General features: G+C 47.7%; 1 protein-coding gene across 2 annotated transcripts in view; it reads right to left on the reverse strand.

The window, feature by feature from the left end:
• AFAP1L1 (actin filament associated protein 1 like 1) overlaps nt 1–7,763 on the reverse strand; it is a 72,668-nt gene extending 64,905 nt beyond the window's left edge. The window contains exon 1 of one of the 2 annotated variants that reach the window (XM_039469048.2): nt 7,609–7,763. In XM_039469048.2, coding sequence (XP_039324982.1) covers nt 7,609–7,624 — 16 coding nt within the window. In that variant the 5' untranslated portion in view covers nt 7,625–7,763. The remainder of the gene's footprint in view (nt 1–7,608) is intronic. The other variant, XM_074379515.1, reaches the window with a different exon arrangement.
• Between the last annotated feature and the right edge of the window lie 10,199 nt (nt 7,764–17,962).

Below are 17,962 nucleotides of genomic sequence, written 5' to 3' on the forward strand. Positions count from 1 at the left end.
GCAAGGCCAGGGTGAGGAGAGCCCAGGGCAAGAGGTAGGTGGGGGTCCAAAGCCAGCTAGTAAAGTGGGCAGACAGCAGAGAGCGCCGGCCCGAGGCAGCACAAGGACAGGAGCTGATGCCTTACAAACAATGAGAAACCACTGAAGGGTTTAAGCATAACCAGACCAAAAGCTGTAAGTAACTGTCCTTAATTGCATCAGGCATTCTCAAATTCCATCCTTAAGCACAGATAATTCATAAGTCCTATTAAAAGTTATAATATACTATACGTTTAAATAGAAGAATGATTTAGGTTGAAACATACACTCCTAGGAGTCCTGTTCTCTACAGTGTGCAAAAGGGTCAAGCTGTGAAAGTTTCTTGAATTTTAGGTGACAGTAGTCCTTAACCTACATATTAAGTAAGCTGGCTGGGCGCGGTGGCTCAAGCCTGTAATACCAGCACTTTGGGAGGCCAAGGCGGGTGGATCAGGAGGTCAAGAGATTGAGAACATCCTGGTCAACATGGTGAAACTCCGTCTCTACTAAAAACACAAAAAATTAGCTGGGCATGGTGGCATGTGCCTGTAATCCCAGCTACTCAGGAGGCTGAGGCAGGAGAATTGCCTGAACCCAGGAGGCGGAAGTTGTGGTGAGCCGAGATCGCGCCATTGCACTCCAGTCTGGGTAACAAGAGCGAAACTCCATCTCAAAAAAAAAAAAAAAAAAAAAAAAAAAAAAGTAAGCCATTCTATGGCTTCCCTGATCTGTGGCCATTCAAACTGACTCACTACATCCCTGGGCAACTCAGATTCTACCATTGAACAGTTCTTTTCATTTGTATACTTCTCTTAGATTGAGCCCTAACTGACCTCTGTTTAATCTCCTTCTGGAGAATCTTTCTATTACCTCTTCTACAGGACAACGGATTTGAGAACTGATTCCATGTCCTCACTTCAACTTTAGTCTTGTTCACAAACATCCCCATTTCCTTCAATAACTTCTCATGTGTTGAGTTGTTAGCATAAAAAGGGAAACAGGAAGGGTCATCCGATTTAGTGGTGAGTAAGATGAGTTCAAAATTGGGTCACCCAAAGGCGGAGTTGACCTTGGAATGGAAATGTACTACAGGTAGGAGGTCATGAGGGACTGGTGATGGATATCTGAGAGGTACCCTTATAGAGGGGTTTCGTTCTTCACAGGAGTGAGTGTAGTGAGAGGGCTGAGATGGTCAGGAGATCAGAGGAGAGAGAGGGACAAGAGCCATTCAAGAAGACAGAGCAAGAAGATAGAGACAGAACAAGAGGCAAGATAGAGCAAGTGGGAGAAGATGGGAAATAACAATTAGTAAGCACCTACTATGGGCCAGGCACTGGGAGCTGGGCAAATATTATTGCACTTCAGTCTCCCAACTACAGGTGTCATTCTTCCTGCTTTACAGACTGAGGGAACAGCTTGGTTGGGTAACTTGTCTTAGTAGTGGAGAGGCTCAGAGGCTATGAGCACCGATAACAGAGGGATGGGGAGGGGGAGGGCAGAAGAGGCTTCCTGGAAGGACGAGGCAGTGGTTATTCAACCTAGACTTATTTGACCCCCAAATCTGTGATGTTCCCATCTCTGCAAATTATGAGAATGCATCAGAAAGGGGTAGAGGCTCAACAAAGCTAGAGCCCAGGAGGTGGGACGTGATGGGGGTGAAAGGCTTACTTTGGTCCAGTGGAAGTGGGAGCCATTCGTGTTCCTTCAGAGAGGGCTCTCAGTGGAGGATGTGATTGGAAGTGTGGTCGCAGGAGGTAAAAGCAGTGTGCGGGAAGAGTTGCTGACCACTTATTTGAGATGTTTGGCTAGGAAAGGAAGGAGGAAAAAGCTGGGGTTTGCGGGGTGGTGTTGCGCAGATGGGTTCGCCATTTTGTTTCATTCTGAGGTTTTCTTGAAGATTAAGAAGGGTATGATGAGCTGATGGTATCTAAAACCAGGACTGTTTTTCTGGACCAAAGATGAGAATGGAGTAATGATACGTTCTTGGCAGAGGGCTGAGAGGGTGGAACTTACTTGGCAGGATGTTCACTCATGTGAAAAGGGGAGTTTGAAACTGGTATTTGAGGGAGAGACAAAACTCTGACAAAAATGAAGAAACCAAACAGCTTTTGTGGGGGACCAAGAAATGGAAGCAGTGCCCACTGACCAGGAACAGAGTTAAGCCCTATGGCCCCATATGACTATTTACACCCATTGCAGAGTGTGCTTGAATTCCAGGTGTTAGATTACATGTATTACTTTTCCCATGACATTCTAAGGGAAGACACTGAAGGGTCAGAGAAATTAAGTGACTTGCCCAAGGCCATGCAAAAAGTTGCAATCAAAACTCAAACCCGAGTCTGTCCATTCTCTGAACCACTCAGCTCCACTGAGTCCCAACACCGACAAAGATGATACCATGAAATATGTTTGGATGAAAAAGTTGATTCGAATATGGATAAGGGTTCTTTTCAAAAGACTATTATCAAAGAAGGAGTAGGAAATGAACTTGGATATCAGGGAAGAGGTATGTTTGCTTGGAAATTCATAGCTTTGGGGACAGAAGTTGGGTCGCAAGTCCCTCCAGGGGAGCACATCATATGGATTAGCTACAGGCTGCTTGGTTAGTGGATGCTGTAGGGAAGACACGGCATTCCTAATTTGGATCTCAAAAGCTGGTTCAAGGGAGGCAAGACACAGTCAAAATGGGTTCTTAGATCATCTGTTCAGCAATGAAAATCTCATTTCGTGAGAAGAAGAGCATCAGATTATTTCTTGAGTTGCCCAGTAGACAACACGATCTCCCCAAGAACACAGAATGCAGCCAAAGAAACTGCTGTCTTGGGTTCAATTAAACCGCAGTAGTTGAAAAAGAACTAGTTGTGAAGCAGACAGGGAAGGAACCCGGGGGGAAATCGATCACGCCACATGACACAGGGAGATCAGACATAATGTTGTTGGGCATATTAAGAAGGCAAATTTTAAAAAGTCAGAAAAAATTCAGACCACAGCCTTAAAGAGATGATGGTTCAAGAGTGATGAAAACTGTGATGACATAACCACAGTCAGTAGGCCTGAAGAGGGAATGTATAAGGGAAAATGAACATTGCGGTCACTGAGAGTGGTCATTTGGACAGTGGTCCAGTTATTGAAGGTCATAAGTGGATTTTCAAGAGACAAGCACCGTTAAGGGATCACCATGATAAAAACAAGAAGATAACGTGTTCCCTGTCTTTGAGGTGTACACAAAGCTGTCAAATTCAGCACTTAAAACAGCACAGGGACTCAAAAAGCAACATCGGAGTTGGAGTAGCTTGTGGAAAATGCAAGTGAAGTTCTATAGGCAGTCTTATTAATGATGAGTCTGGTAAAAAAGGTTGTAATGATTACAATAGTCAGCATTTATTGAGTAGATCCCTTATGCTAGGTATTATTTGTAGATTATTTATAAAAAATTCAAGAAATAGGTGTTACTGGTATCCATAATTTATCCTCATTTGAGGATGGTGCTATTTGCTTTAGATGTATGATATGGGAGGTAGAAACAGAGGTAATTAACTTGTCCTGTAGAAGGTGGTGTCCACAGTCATTGGCTTTACCCGTGTGTTCCTTTCACTGATGGTTGATTCTCTTTGTAGGGTATTTGTGAACCAGGAAACCCTGCTGGAAGGATTGTCATTATGATGTGGTTTCTATGTCTGTTACTGTGTTATATGAATCCTTTTTCTTCCCCCCTGGGAAGACATATACACTGTTAGAAGAGAAATTCTACCTTCCAACTTTTGTTTCCATTCTCAAGTCACTTGACTTTGATGCTGAGCTTTTTATGCTGCAATTGCTTTGAAAGATCTGACTAGTGCAGCTTAAGTGCCATGGAGATGCCTGGGGCCTGAAGCAGGAAGATTTGGCATCTAGGTTCTGTTCTAAGGCTTGGCCTGGTCACCTGCCACCAAGGAGGCAGTCAGCAGCAAGCTTAAGATCAGGACTTTGATATGGAGAAAGCTGGGTTTGAAGCCCAGCTCTGTGTTTCACATGGGGAACGAATCACGGAGCAAATTAATGTCAGTGACCTAAGCTTGTTGTTATGGCCTGAATTGTGTCCCTCCCAAATGCATATGGCGAAGCTCTAACCCCTAGTGTGACTGTATTTGGAGACAAGGTCTTTATGGAGGTAATTAAGGTTAAATGAGGTCGTAAGGGTGGGGCCCTAATCCAAGAGGACTGGTGTCCTTCTAAGAAGAAGAGACACCAGAGATCTCATTCTGCATGCACAGAGAAGAGGTCATGAAGGGACATGGCAAGAAGGTGTCCCTATGAGACAGCAAGAGAGGCCTCATGTGACACTAACCCTGACTGCACCTTGATCTTAGACTTCCAGCATCCAGAACTGTGAGAAAATAAATTTCTGTTGTTGCAGCCACCCAGTCTGTGTATTCTATTATTGTGGCGAATACACAGGCAGAGCCCGCTTTTCTCTGAGGTACCATTAGGATAGCAGGCCCCATCCGATGGGTTGTTCTGAGAGGAGCCACATAAGAGGCTGAGGACAGTGTCTGGCACATGGCAAGAGTTTGATGATTTCAGTTACTATGGTGAATACCGAAGTGTGGTTTTCTCCCCAGTCTGCTGGGCATGACAGTCCCACGTCTCAAATGGTAGGCAGGAGGCCCAAATGAGACCTGTGCCTTTTAAGCCTTCCCTGATGACAGAAGAGAGTACACATCTACCTGGGACAGGGCTACAGGAAAGGTCTGCTGGAATCCATTATTTTTGTGAGACTGAGTTTTACTTGTGTGGCCCACAGTGGAGTGCAATGGCTCAATCTCCGCTCACTGCAACCTCTGCCTCCCTGGTTCAAGCGATTCTCCTGTCTCAGCTTCCCAAGTGGGTGGGATTACAGATACCCACCACTACGCCTGGTTAATTTTTGTAGTTTTAGTAGAAATGGGGTTTCACCATGTTGTCTAGGCGGGTCTCAAACTTCTGACCTCAAGTGATCTGCCCACGTTGGCCACCCAAAGTGCTGGGATAAAAGGCATGAGCCACCGCATCCAGCCTGGAAGACTTTTTGAAGTCTCATGTTTTATCTTAAAATGCAGGCAGACTTTGCATTCTGATTCATAACATGGTTGTGTTTACAATTATTTATCAGAGTAGAGAACTGAGGATCCAGGCAGTTAAACCAATCTTGTGCGGCCCAGCCTCAAGACCACTTTACTTGAGATGGCCTTTGTAAGTCACAAAGAACTGATCTGATGTGAGGAAGTAGTAGTATTCACTTTTGAAAAATCAACATTGCTGTACAAGTAATCCATTTGAGGTGCACTATAAAGTGTGTTGTATTTTACTAATTAAACCACAAACCACTGCTGGAGCTCCTCAGCAGTGGTTTAATTGGTAATATACAGCACACTTTTTGTGCGCCATGTGCCAGGCATGGTGTCTGCAGATCGATCACAACAGATCCACTCCTTGCCTTCCTGAAGCTTACTTCTAGGTAGGGAGAGACTGAACAGTCAGATAACTACATCTATAAAGTTGTGACAAGAGGTGTGAAGGACGATAGTAGGCCAGAAAAGCCTGCAGGAAGAGAGCAGGTTAGAGTCCTCCTAAGCTCTCAGCACCAAGGGATTCCTAGGAAGAGTGCTCTGGAGGCAGCGTTCTGACCTCGAGGTGTTGGTTACCAAGCATTTAAAGTGAAGTGAACTATTGTCACCCTCTATCTTAGGATGACACAGTGCACTTTCCACAAGGCTGAGTAGGCATAGGTATAGAATTTTTTTTTTTACTGGAGATCAGACAGGGTGGTATTTAAAAACTGGCAGGGAGAGGGGTGGTGGAAGGGTGGCGGAGATGGGGCGGCAGGTAGGAGTGTGAAGGGGAGGGTGGATGGTGCCATTTGCTTTAGACATATGATGTGGGAGGTGGCAACAGCATGAATGGGGGGCAGGAGAGGTGCCTCTTCTCTTTGTTTTTCCTCCCTGATGTACACTCTCTGCACACTTGCCTAGAAATCAGTTAACAGGTGAGAACAGCTTTACAAATCTAGGCCTCAGTTGCCAAAGAACCAAACAGAAGGCCCCTCTCTTTCCTGCCTGCACTTCCCAGCCCTTCAAGAAGATGAATGTGGTATTTTGCGATGGGGAGGGTCAGGTGGGGAGGCTGAACTGGAAGCCAGGAGTCCCCTCTGGCCCTCTGAGCTCGCCAAGCCCGACTCTCCCTGTAACAGGAGTGCGGGAGGTTATCCTACACCTGCTCTGGGCTCATCCCTGCCCCGGTACTTCCTAACTGTTCCCATGCCGCTGTTTCCCTCCTTTTTCCTCCCTTGAAGGGCTCACTCAGCACAGCAAACAGGCAGATGGGGGAGAAGCGTGAGATTATCATGGGGAGGAGAGGGAATTTTCCATTATCAATAACAACACTTCACCTGTTGGCACAGCACTCACTGGTTTATCTAGTGCCTTCACACCTGTGATCTCTTTGGATCCCCGAGGCGCAGAGTGAAATCCTGGGGTTCCGATTCCCAGCCTTTGACACTGTTTCCATGTCCAAGTAGGCCCCTTCTTTACAGACACACACACTCCCATCTGGCCACTTTACTTAAAATGTGCTCTGCGGAAGCGGTGGCTCACGCCCTTAATCCCAGCACTTTGGGAGGCCAAGGCCGGTGGATCACCTGAGGTCAGGAGTTTTAGACCAAGAAGGTGAAACCCCTTGTGTCCTAAAAATACAAAATCAGTTAGGCATGATGGTGCACGCCTGTAGTCCCAGCTACTTCGGAGGCTGAGGCATGAGAATCGCTTGAACCCGGGAGGCAGAGGTTGCAGTGAGTCGAGATCGAGCCACTGCACTCCAGCCCGGGCTACAAGAGCGAAATGGTCTCAAAACAAAACAAAAACAAGCAAAAAGAGACGTACACTGGCCTCCAACGAATGCCGCCCTCTTGGCTCACGTCAATCTCAATTTCAGAAGTCCCTCCACTTCGGTGAAACGTCTACCAAATACACTGGAAAAGAGCCGGCAAGGTGCCTGGGAAACTGACTAGTCCAACATTGACGCCGGTCAGGGAGAAGGGCCTGGGCCGAGGACACAGCTGGTCCGGGACAGAGCCACCCACGCCTCCTCCCCCGCTCGCTCGCGCACCCAGGCACACGCGCGCCTGCTCCCGGCGCTCTTCCTTCTCCCACTGCCCCGGGCAGCTGCAAACTTGGGTGCCCTGGGGCTTCTCCCCAGGGGCTTCTCACGGCGGGTGTTGAACCTGTAAACCTTGTCTTCCCCGTTAGAGTGGAAGGCGGCGGGAGGAGCTCGCGGTGCTCCGAATCGAGAGGGGGATCTTTTACGAAGTTACAAATCCTCAGCCTATGAAAACTCCGATTTCACACACGGGAGGCGACTCGACCCCAGGACTCGGGCATTGACACGCACTGGGTCGTCCCGGCAGCCGGAGGCACCTGTGCTCCAGCGCCGCGTCTCCCAGCGCCCTCCGGCCGTTCCGCAGCCCCCGCCCCACCGTCCGCCTCTCTCCCTCCTCTTCCTCTCCGGCTTCCGATCGCCCGGTCTCCCTTTCCCGCCCCGCGCAGCAACAAGTGCGGGCGCCGCGGCCCCTCTTACCCCGGCCTCGGTCCATGGCGTCGGCCGGGCCCCCGGGGCGGGGGCAGCAGGGCGCAGGGCTCCGGCGCGGCTGGTGGCGACGGGCGCGCGGCGCTCTCGGGCCCGCCCTGCGGCCGGCGCTCCCCGCGGTCCCCTCCCCCCGGCAGGATGCTCGCCGGCCGCCCCCGCCCCGCCCGCGCCCGCCCCTCCGCGCCGCTCCCGGAATAGACCCGAGCGCGCCTCTGCCCCCGGGCGGCCGGCCGCTGCCCCGCGGTCCCGCACACGCCCGCGCCGCGCCCTGCCGCCCTCCCTGGCCCTCCGCTGGGGCCGCAGGACCCGCTTCCCCGTCCGCACGCGGTGGTCCCCGCGCCGGCCCGGACCCAGGTGGTGTGCGATTTTGCCCGCGCTCTGCTTCCGACGCGGGCTCACCACCGCACCCCGCAGCCCGCCCCATCCCGGCCCGCGGAGGCCGGCGCAGCGCGTTTTCATCCGATCCCTGCAGCCTGCCGCCTCCGGTTTCCTGGCTTTGGGTTTGTCTTCTTTCGCCGCGGGTCTTTTCTGAGCGCCTTCTAAGCCAGACAGTGGGCCCGTGGCGATGCCGGTGCAGTGTCAGTGGTGTTGCGAAAGGAGAGTGAAATAATAACAAAGATCTTCAGAAAGAAAAGCACCTAGGAACGCGAGAGAGGCTTGCTGAAAGGTGGACAAGGGCTTGGGACACTTTCAACGAAAACGTGAAAACACGCGAGGATGTGGGAGAATTCAGAAAAAGAGTAGAAAAATAAAACGTGAAAACACACAAAACAGAGTGATTAAAAAAATGTGGAAATGAGCACTTTCAGCATACAAAATACAGTGCAATGGAAGTGCAGGCTTCCCAAGATTGTAGAAAATATCGCTATGACCCGTGTGGAACAGTAATGGGATTTAAGTTAAAAGCTGTATGAAGAACGTCAACTTCTTCACCTTATTAGGATATCCCTGTGAAAACAGGTCTCACTCATTTATAGATAATATCAAACGTCTGACTTTGAGACCCTTTGTAAAGTCCAGGACCAATTGTCCTCCCAGACACCGCTCCTCCCACCAAGGGCCAGGCCATGGCTTTCAGCTTTGAGCAGGCCACTGTTCCCTTCTTAGAACATTCAGGAATGGGGAACACCAACCACAAGGCATGGAGGCAAGAAAAAGCCTGGCAGAGAGCATCTTGTACTTTCCCGGACTGGAAATATTTTCTCTATTGGTTTTATGGGTAAATTGAAATTAACATTGTCTTTAAAATCAGTAATTTATGTATTGTGTATGTGTGAGAGCGCTCAGACCAAACGTGGTGTTGTGAACATATGAAAACCTGTGCATGGGCTCTCTTGTTCTATTAGTTTGGTGCAAAAGTAATAGTGGTTTTGCCATTTAAAGTAATGGCAAAAAAAAAAAACAAAACAAACAAAAAAAAACGCTATTACTCTTGCACGGATCTAAATACTACGTAGTATAATAACTTTCCATCAGGGAGGTTTTCTTGCTCATCCGTGTTATGGGAAGCCTCATACTCTAAGTACTCACAGGACTGTTGATAGGGCAAATGAAATGATGATACAGACCCTCTTTATAAACCACAAACAGCTATAAAATATGAGCCATTATTATTTTCTAAGTTCCTCTTTGCTGCTGTCCCCTTTTCCAATTTGAAAAGGTCAGTTTAAATTCTAAAGCAGCCAACCAACAGTTTACAAGTGGATTAGGTTTTAAAAGTTTATTGTTTGAACTCTGAAACACGGAAACAAGTCCATAAATTGTATTTAAGTTCTCAGGCTAGCTCACTAATTCTTCTAAAAACATAATATTTCTTTGAAATGGTTTAGGAAAACAGTATGAGATGTTACTGTTGCAAAAACAGAGACTTTTGTAGAGATTTTTATTTTTATAATATTAAAAAAATATTTAAGATAGAGACGAGGTTTCACTATGTTGCCCAGGCTGGTCTTCAACGTCTGAGCTCAAATGCTCCTCCCGCCTCCGCTTCCCTAAGTGCTAGAATTACAGGCATGGGCCGCCACGCCCTGTAGAGATTTTTAAAGAGAACTTTAAGAAACTTTCAAGGACTTCGGAGATATACTCAGAGAATCGGAACAAAAGAGTAAAAAAGGCTAAGGAAAATTTATGTGTGTCCATGGAATAATTTATGGAGTGGAATTAACTGAGTTGTGGTCTGGGAAGGATATAGAAATAGGAGACCACGGTCTGTGAACAGTTCTGAGAATCAACAAAAAAATTGTTGCCGGGAAGGCAGAGTGGTTCTGGTTTAGGTAATTACTCATAATGTCCACTAGATGGCAATGTTGACTAAGTTGTCTACAGCTTGGTTGCTGTCAAGAGTAACTGAGATGGATGAGAAAGTTATTTGTGGGTTTGGACAAGGAATAACTATTTTTTTTTCCCTGTATGTTTCCTTTAGTGAGGCCTATATTTCTCATAAAAGCTAACAATCCACATTGTCCATAAACTTGCTTAGGCAATATGATTGCGCTCTGTGCAAGTTGCTATTGGAAGAAGAAATGCTAAGTAGGAGTGATTCCCACCCTCAGGGAATCTATAATCTAGTAGAGGAGATAAATATGTACAAAATAATATAATACAAATTATTATATGAAACGTACCAGAGGAGAAATAAAGTGTTCTTAGAGTCCATCAGACAAAGCAAGACTTTTTTTTATTTTTACTAATCACGGAGGCAGTAATGGATGACAGATATTTGGAAGGGGGCAACTAAGAACGTGTAATGAGGGGATGACATTATGAGCAAAGAATGATGAGAGCAAAGACGTTGAGCTGAAAGGCGGCAGGACGTGTCTGTGAAGCAGTTCAGGTTGGCTGGATTGTGCGTTATTGAGGGGCAAGCATCAGGGCAAGGATGGGAATGAGGGTTGTTGGTATCCCCTTTCCATTTCATTTTGAGTGCAACTCTCTGGCAAGGATTTTTAGGAGCTGCCTCATATCTTCCCTTTCACTACCTACTTTGCTCACTTCCAAGTTTTCCAGGTTTGCCTGGTGCGTGTCTGAAGAATTCTGTGGGGGGAGCTCCAGCTCTGTGAGAAGATATCAGATTTGGCCCTAGTGAACAATACCAGGAAGCAAGCTTTCAACTCCCTCCTGCTCCTGGTCTTGTGAAAACAAATGATACTCCCCAGTCTCATTCTTAGCTTATCAAGTGGAACTGGGAAACCCTGGGAAAGAAAAATTTGGAGGCTCAGGACTGTTTGTTCCAGGGAGAGAAACATAACTCTAGCCTCTTAACCTGTCACCTTATCTCCAGGGACTCCTTTCACCATGGCCACCAGAGTGACCATTCCGTGATCCCAGTCAGACCATGCAACTTCTCCCTTAAAAATATTCGATGGGTCCCCTTGGCCATCAGCAGAGAGTCCAGATTTCTTATTATGGTGTTTGGGGTGCCTTCTTCACTGAGCCTGCAATGTGATCTCAGGAGACCTCAGGAAGAGTATGAAAAACAACAGATGGGTGCTCAGATCTGGGTTCCTGAGTCAGCTTTGTTGCTGTGTGAATCTCAGGTCAGCCTGATATATTGGGTCAATAATATATAATTCCTTTATGTGCTTCTTTCCCTGTGCTCCCCTGTCCCCCACAGGACCGCAAATGCTATGAGAGCAGATGCTGTATCTTACTCATTGCCAGATCCCTAGAACCTAGCACACAGTGCCCAGCACCTAGTAAGTGGTAATAAGTATTTGTGGAATGAGTCAGTGAAAACATATGCAAGGATGTGTGAGGCCTGCCAGTATTGGCTATTATTAATGCATGTGTCCTGGGGATCCTGTTTGTCCTCTGGGATTGTCCTATTTGCTTATTGATTTGCAGGGGAAAATGAGCTTGTGACTGGGCATTCCGGAGACATGCTGCTGTGCTGCCCAGACCCTGTGTGCTGCTGTGGATGTGCGGCTTCTCCTTGGCTCAGGGCCCCTCTCCCATGCTCCTTTGTGTGGGGTGAGCCCCAGAGCCCTCTGATCGGGTGTCTGCCTGATGTTGGCTGCCAGATGAAAACCTCTCTTGTTCCACTCAGCACAATGTCGCCATTATAGCCCCTATCCAGTGAAATGACACACGTCTGCTGGTCCACCCTGGGCCCTGGAAAGCAGATAGAGATCTCAGTGGCTGTTTCTGGGAGAAAGAGAAAGAGTTTCATGGATGGATGAAAATTCCTTCTTCCCATGCACCTTCATGTTTCTGCTCCAGGGCACAGGGCTCCTACCTGCGCGGGGCAGCTAGGCTCAGCTTCCACACTTGTTAAAGCCAAGCCCAGTGCTTGTGTCTAAAGGAAAAGGAGCTTTTGTTTTTGTGCTGAAATGCTGCATGAAGCTTACTCCCTTCCTTTGGATTCTTCATCTTAAGTGAGACCTTAGGCTCCTTAAACGAGGCTCGTGCCCTGAAGCACCTACAGGGCTGGGCAGGGAAGGGTGTGCAGGAAGCAGGCCATGGAGGTGGAGGGGCCATGGCAAAGTGGAGCCCTCATCTGAGGGACCAGTCACCAGTCAGCTCAGCTCCGGAGTGGCCAGGTCTTCAGATTTTCCAGCAGAACCCAGAAATCTAGATTTTAGTAAAAAATCTCTTTTGATTTAAAAGTGTTGGTAATGAATTCCAATTGTTTTAAAACATTGCAAAAAACACCCCTGTGGACTTAATCTGGTCTATAGCCCACCCAGAACCCCATGTGGAAACTTGAGGGGAAGTGTGGACCCATGAAGACTTCTAGAGGGTCTTTCCAGCTGGGGGCCTCTACACTGAGGCCTGAGGGGGCCTAACACTGCAGCGTGGACTAAGTCTCTTCTGAAGATCTGGGCTGCACGCGCCCAATTTCAACCGTGGCCGCAGGCTGGTACCAGGTTGCTGAGGTCCAAAGTGGGTTTTATAACCTGGAGCTAGAAAAGCTTTAGAGCCCCAACGAGCCTGACACATTAGCCCATCTGGTTCCTTCATTTGTCAGTTAGGGAAACTGAGGCTGAGAGAGGGGGAGAAATCTTCCCTGAAGTCACATAAGGCTTTAGATTCAGAACCAGGAGTGGTGATGCTGACATGAGGTCTCCTTAGCCCCTCTGTTCAGTTTGTGGGATGCAGTGGTGAAGAGCATGACTTTAGGACAAAGTAGATCTGAGTGTTACCCAGTCCGGCCTCTGCACAGCCAAGGCATGATCTTCAGTCTCTCTGAACCTCAGATTCCTCAATTAATAATTGGGACTACAAACACCTTCCCCACACAGCAGTTGCGATGCTTCAGTGTAACTGTGTATGCAGAGTGTAGAGTGGCTGGTGCCCTGCTGGCGCATGGTATATTTTCTTCAAATGTCAGCTGACACTCTATTCAGGGAGGTGATTTTGTATGAGACAGCCAAGCGCACGGGCATCTCTAAGTTCAAGTCCATACAGCTCTGCCACATACAGCTGTGAAACACTCGATGAGTTACTTATCAAGCACCCAATTTCCTCATCTGTAAAATGGGGATGAAAGTAGTCGCCGGAGGATTAAATGAGATCTGTAAGGTGCTTAGCACAGTGTCTGAGCCATCATCAGAAGTGTTGGTTATTATGTAATTGGTGTGGGTTTCCTCTAAAGAACTTGTCAGATGTTTAAGGAAATATATTAAGGGATACTGAAATCGTGGCCACATACCCAGGCTGCCCCCTGCAGGGAGTTTTATATAATTCCAACCCCTGGAAGTGCAACTGAGTCTATCAGGTTCCTCCTTCCCTACAGAGTGCCCGATGCTACCAGACGGGAGGACTACCAAGCTTCCAAATGCTGCTACCCATGGAGTCCTCTAAGGAGTGGCATTTTGTATGCACATGTAAAAACATTGCATAGTGCTGTTATTTTGTTAGAAGGACAGATTGCTAGGGCCAGATGGACAATTTGTCCTGATCCAGGTGGGCAAGACCCTGTGCATTAGGGAGGCAGTCTCATTTCTTTTGTATGACAAGGAATTCTGTATCCATAAGGAGGTTTTGGAAAACCAGAAGGCTCTAGGTCTGGGCCCTGTGAACACTTTCCAGTAACAGATTGAAGCACGCTTTTACCCTTCCTATGTGTTCCCTAGTGATTCATGTCACACTGCATGCTCCAATCAGGGCAGATGCCTGCTCTGTTTACGTTGCGGGCACTCTCCCCCACACAGACAGCAAGGGAACGCATTCAGGATTTCACTGCCAATATCCATCCACTCCGGGAGCCAGTGTATCTGTCATGACTGCTTTGATGGCAAGTGAGAGAATCACAGCTCCAACCAGCTTTAACCGAAAAGCTGAAAGGGTAGCTGGGTAGTTGAAGGCGTGAAGCTGGCTTGAAGGCAAGCTTGGATCTAGGAAGGCAAGCCGAGAAGTCGCTCTTTTCTCTCCAGCTCCTGGCTCTGCCCTCCTCTGTTTAGTCTTCATCTTCAGGTGATCTGTCCCAATCTGTGGCAGAGAAGGCCACACAGCTGCAGCCCTGAATTCCCTACACCTGGAGATTCCAGGTAGGAAAGGCAGCCTATCTCCTTGTAGTTCCAGCAGTGGCCCACAGGGGGCACTCATAGTCTAGGTAAACCACAGGATCTAAGCCCAAGGTGAGCAGTCAAATGCCTGCTTCCCCTGCAGCCAGGCGCGCACCTGCAGCACACCATCGTTCCTTCCCATTCTATCAAATAAATGTCACGACTTCTATTTTGCACGTCTCGCTTCATTCTTTTACTAGGGCTGGCTGCGACAACAGAATTTCTGCCAGCAGAGCTGGTTTCCTCTGCGGCCTGCCTCCTCGGCTGGTAGATGGCTGCCCCTTTGCTGTCTTCTCACGTGGCTGTCCCTCCATGCATGGCTCCCTGGCCGTCCCCATATGTCCAAATCTTCTTATGAAGACACCAGCCAGATTGGATCAGGCCCTACCCTGACAGCCTCATTTTAATCTAATCACCTCTTTAAAAACCCTATGTCTAAGTAGAGTTACATTCAGAGGTACTGGGGGTTTAGGGAATCAAGATATGAAATGGGAGTGTGAGAACACAGTTCAACTAGGAAATGGCAGGGCTGAGACTGTCCCGAAGGAGGCTGTGTCTAACCCTTACCCATGATGCTTACCCATGACGCTGTACTGTCCCTTCTGGAGCTCATGGCAGCATACCCGGAGGCAAAGGCTTTACAACGCTCAGCAGTGGGGAAAACGAGAGGCTGTAGCTACTGAAAACCTCAGCGAGGTCCAGGGACACCCTGTCTATATGATGCCCCAGGAGGATACCACTGGTATGCGAGAGTCTTGGCTGTCAGTCAAGCTGTGGTTCAGCAAGCCCTGTTTGTTGTCAAGGAGTCTTGGGTTTTCCTATCTGTCTGCAGCATTTTCAGATTGTGTCTCTTGGGCTCCCCAAAGATCAGGTATCATGAGGACTTTGAGAAAATGTGAATCGCCTTCTCTCCTCCCTTTTCCATCCGGTAGAACTGTGTTTCCCGAAGTGTGGAATTCAGACAATTGGTGAAAATGTGAGATGTGTTTAGATGTTACACAAACCAACATATTTGGAGAGTTATGAATTTATGTGAATTTGTATTAAAAACATGTAGCCAGGTGTGGTGGTTCATGCCTGTAACCCCAGCACTGTGGGAGGATGAGGTGGAAGGTTATTTGAGGTGAGGAGTTTGAGACCAGTTTGGGCAACATAGTGAGACACTCCCCCATCTCTACAAAAAATTAAAAATAAAAATTAGCTGAACATGGTGGCACATGCCCATAGTCCCATCTACTCAGGAGGCGGAGGTGGGAAAATCACTTGAGTCCAGGAGTTTGCAGTTTCAGTGAACTATGATCACACCACTGCGCTCCAGCCTGGGCAACACAGCAAGATCCTGTCTCTTAAAAAAAAAAAACAACAAAAAACCAAACAAGCTAACCCAAACAAAAAGACCCATAGAAACAGTCCTACAAACCTGCACTTTTCACTGGCATTAAAACAAAAACATCAGCTACATGTCATTTGAAAGAAAAATATTGAGTAAATAGTATTAAGAAAATAAGTAATTTGACAAAATAATGACAGTGATGCTTGAATGACTCAAATCTGGGAAGCTCCGGATGGTTCCCCTGAGAAGGAAATGCTTCTGACTATGGACATAGATGTCATGCAATTTTAAGCCTTGTGTATCTGCACATTTAGGTCTAATTTTCCCTGAGGCTGACCATAGATGGTGACTTCTTGCCTTTGGCTTCTCTTGTCTGTGTCTCTGGACCAATCATATTGGACGAAGGCAAGTACAGAGGCGAAAGGCTTGGGGGTGGTGGGGAGAGGCTGACCCTCTTCTGCGCAGCCCCTGCACTGTATTCACTTGGAGTCTTGTTACAGGGCTTCTGAGTGGCTTGGCGCCGCCTACAGCTGAGTATGTAGGCAGGTGTTTATCACTGTGCAGTCAAGGTTTTTAGCAACTCAAAGTCTGATATGGAACAATACCTTTAAAACTGAATTCCACATGGAACTGGCATAATTCTGTGAGGTTAATTACTGTTAATTTTAGTAGTGCTTTTGCCTCCTTAAATTTTGCTAACAGTGCTGAATGGCCTTTTACTCCACATTTGGCTCTGTGGCCAGCTACAACTGCTGATACCTTCCACGGCTGGCACCCATGTCCGTGAACTGTATCATGGCTGCAAATTACAACTATGGTATTATTGGCTTTAAGCTCTGACCTTCTGTGGTTTCTGTGGCCTCCCAAATCATAATCTGCTTTACTGATTCAAGGTTGATCTCCAGTGTCCAAAGGGGTTGCATATGTGAGGAAAGGCCCACTTCTAGAATTTCAGTCTGACTCAAAATGTTCTGTCTGTCCATGAAAGGAAGGTGGGTGAGAGCAGGGCTTCTTACTTCACCATGTGTGTGACTCACCTGGGGATCTTATGAAAACACAGGTGCTGATGGGGCAGGTCAGGTGGGGCCTGAGGTTCTGCATTTCGCACAAGCTCCTGGGTGATGCTGATGTTCCTGGTTAGGAACTACACTTTGAGTGTCAAGGCCTGGAACAATTCTTTCTCCACCCAGCATGTTGACAACCACAGTGCAAGCCAAGCACCCTCCTCAAAGCCTGGATGCATGAGCAGTGTCCTTCTAGACTCTGTGCGTGGCTGGCCCCTGCCTTCCCTCCCACCTCTTCTAATCTCACTCTCCCCTGCATTCGCTTCACTGCATCCTCATTGGTATTTTTTGTTCCTCCAAGAAGCCAAGCTCTTGCTCACCCCAGGGCCTTTGCATCCACCGTTCTCTGTGCCAAGAATGCTGCCAACCCCACTTTTCCCCAGGTACTTGGCTTTCATCCTTCGATTAGCATACAAAGTGAGTTCCTTTCTCATGCTACCTATTTGTTGCCTCTGTAGCAGTTATCTTCAAGTGTCATCTCTTTTTCTGTTGCCTTATTTATAATTTGTTTCTTCTCTAGACCAGAGTCCATGAGGAAAGCCCATACCTGCCTTCCACACTGTTGTATCCTCCGTGCTCCTGCCCGGTAGGAGGCGCTTGCTCATGAATATTTGTTGGCTGCATGTGTAGGCATGGGCAGAGATGCATTCTTGAGTATCTTTTTGCACATTTGCGCCACCTGTCTGGGGGGAGCTGTGTTGGGGCTGAAAGTTAGCATTGGTTTTTATTGAAGAATCACAGAACAAGAGCTCCGAAAAGGAGCTACTTTTAATTCTAAGCCACATCTCATCTTCAGAGATGTCGAAATGTGAACAAAGTGTGCATCTGTGAAACAGATAAAATACAGTAAGTCTAGCATGTCTTAAACAGAAGTCACGTCAAATTCATTTATAAAATATTGGACTAAACAAAGGTACTGTGGTAGGACTTCTCAGGACTTTTGGCAATGTGCATCATGAGTCTACGGGAGAAGGGACGGAGTTTGCTCTTTCACGGCACAGTGGCTGCGGCAGAGGCGCTGTGATTCCCTCATCCAGAGGCCACTCGTTTTCTGCCCAGCTCTCTTCTTTGTTGCTAGAGGACCTGCCTCCCCCTGTTGAGGCTGAAAATGCCAAACGCCCAATTTCCCAGCCTTCATTACAGCAGGAGCATGGACATATCCCTAGATTTGGCCAGGTGGGATCCGAGCAGAAGTCTACTGAGGACTTTGGAAAAAGTTTTTCTGACTACAATAGACATGCAGTAGACTTTCTTGTTTTTTGATGTGATTGTGTGGGGACATGATGTCTGGAGCACAGCAGCCTCTTGTAAACATAGGAGACGTGCTGGCTGAGGACAAGAGCTAACATGCTAAGGATGGTGAGCTACAGAGATGCGAACCACCTGGGCTCTGGACCCCATTCCTGAGCTGCTGAATGTACTAACTCTGCACCTTGGACTTC

This window comes from Saimiri boliviensis, chromosome 1 (genome assembly GCF_048565385.1).
Source record: "Saimiri boliviensis isolate mSaiBol1 chromosome 1, mSaiBol1.pri, whole genome shotgun sequence".
NCBI lineage: Eukaryota > Metazoa > Chordata > Mammalia > Primates > Cebidae > Saimiri > Saimiri boliviensis.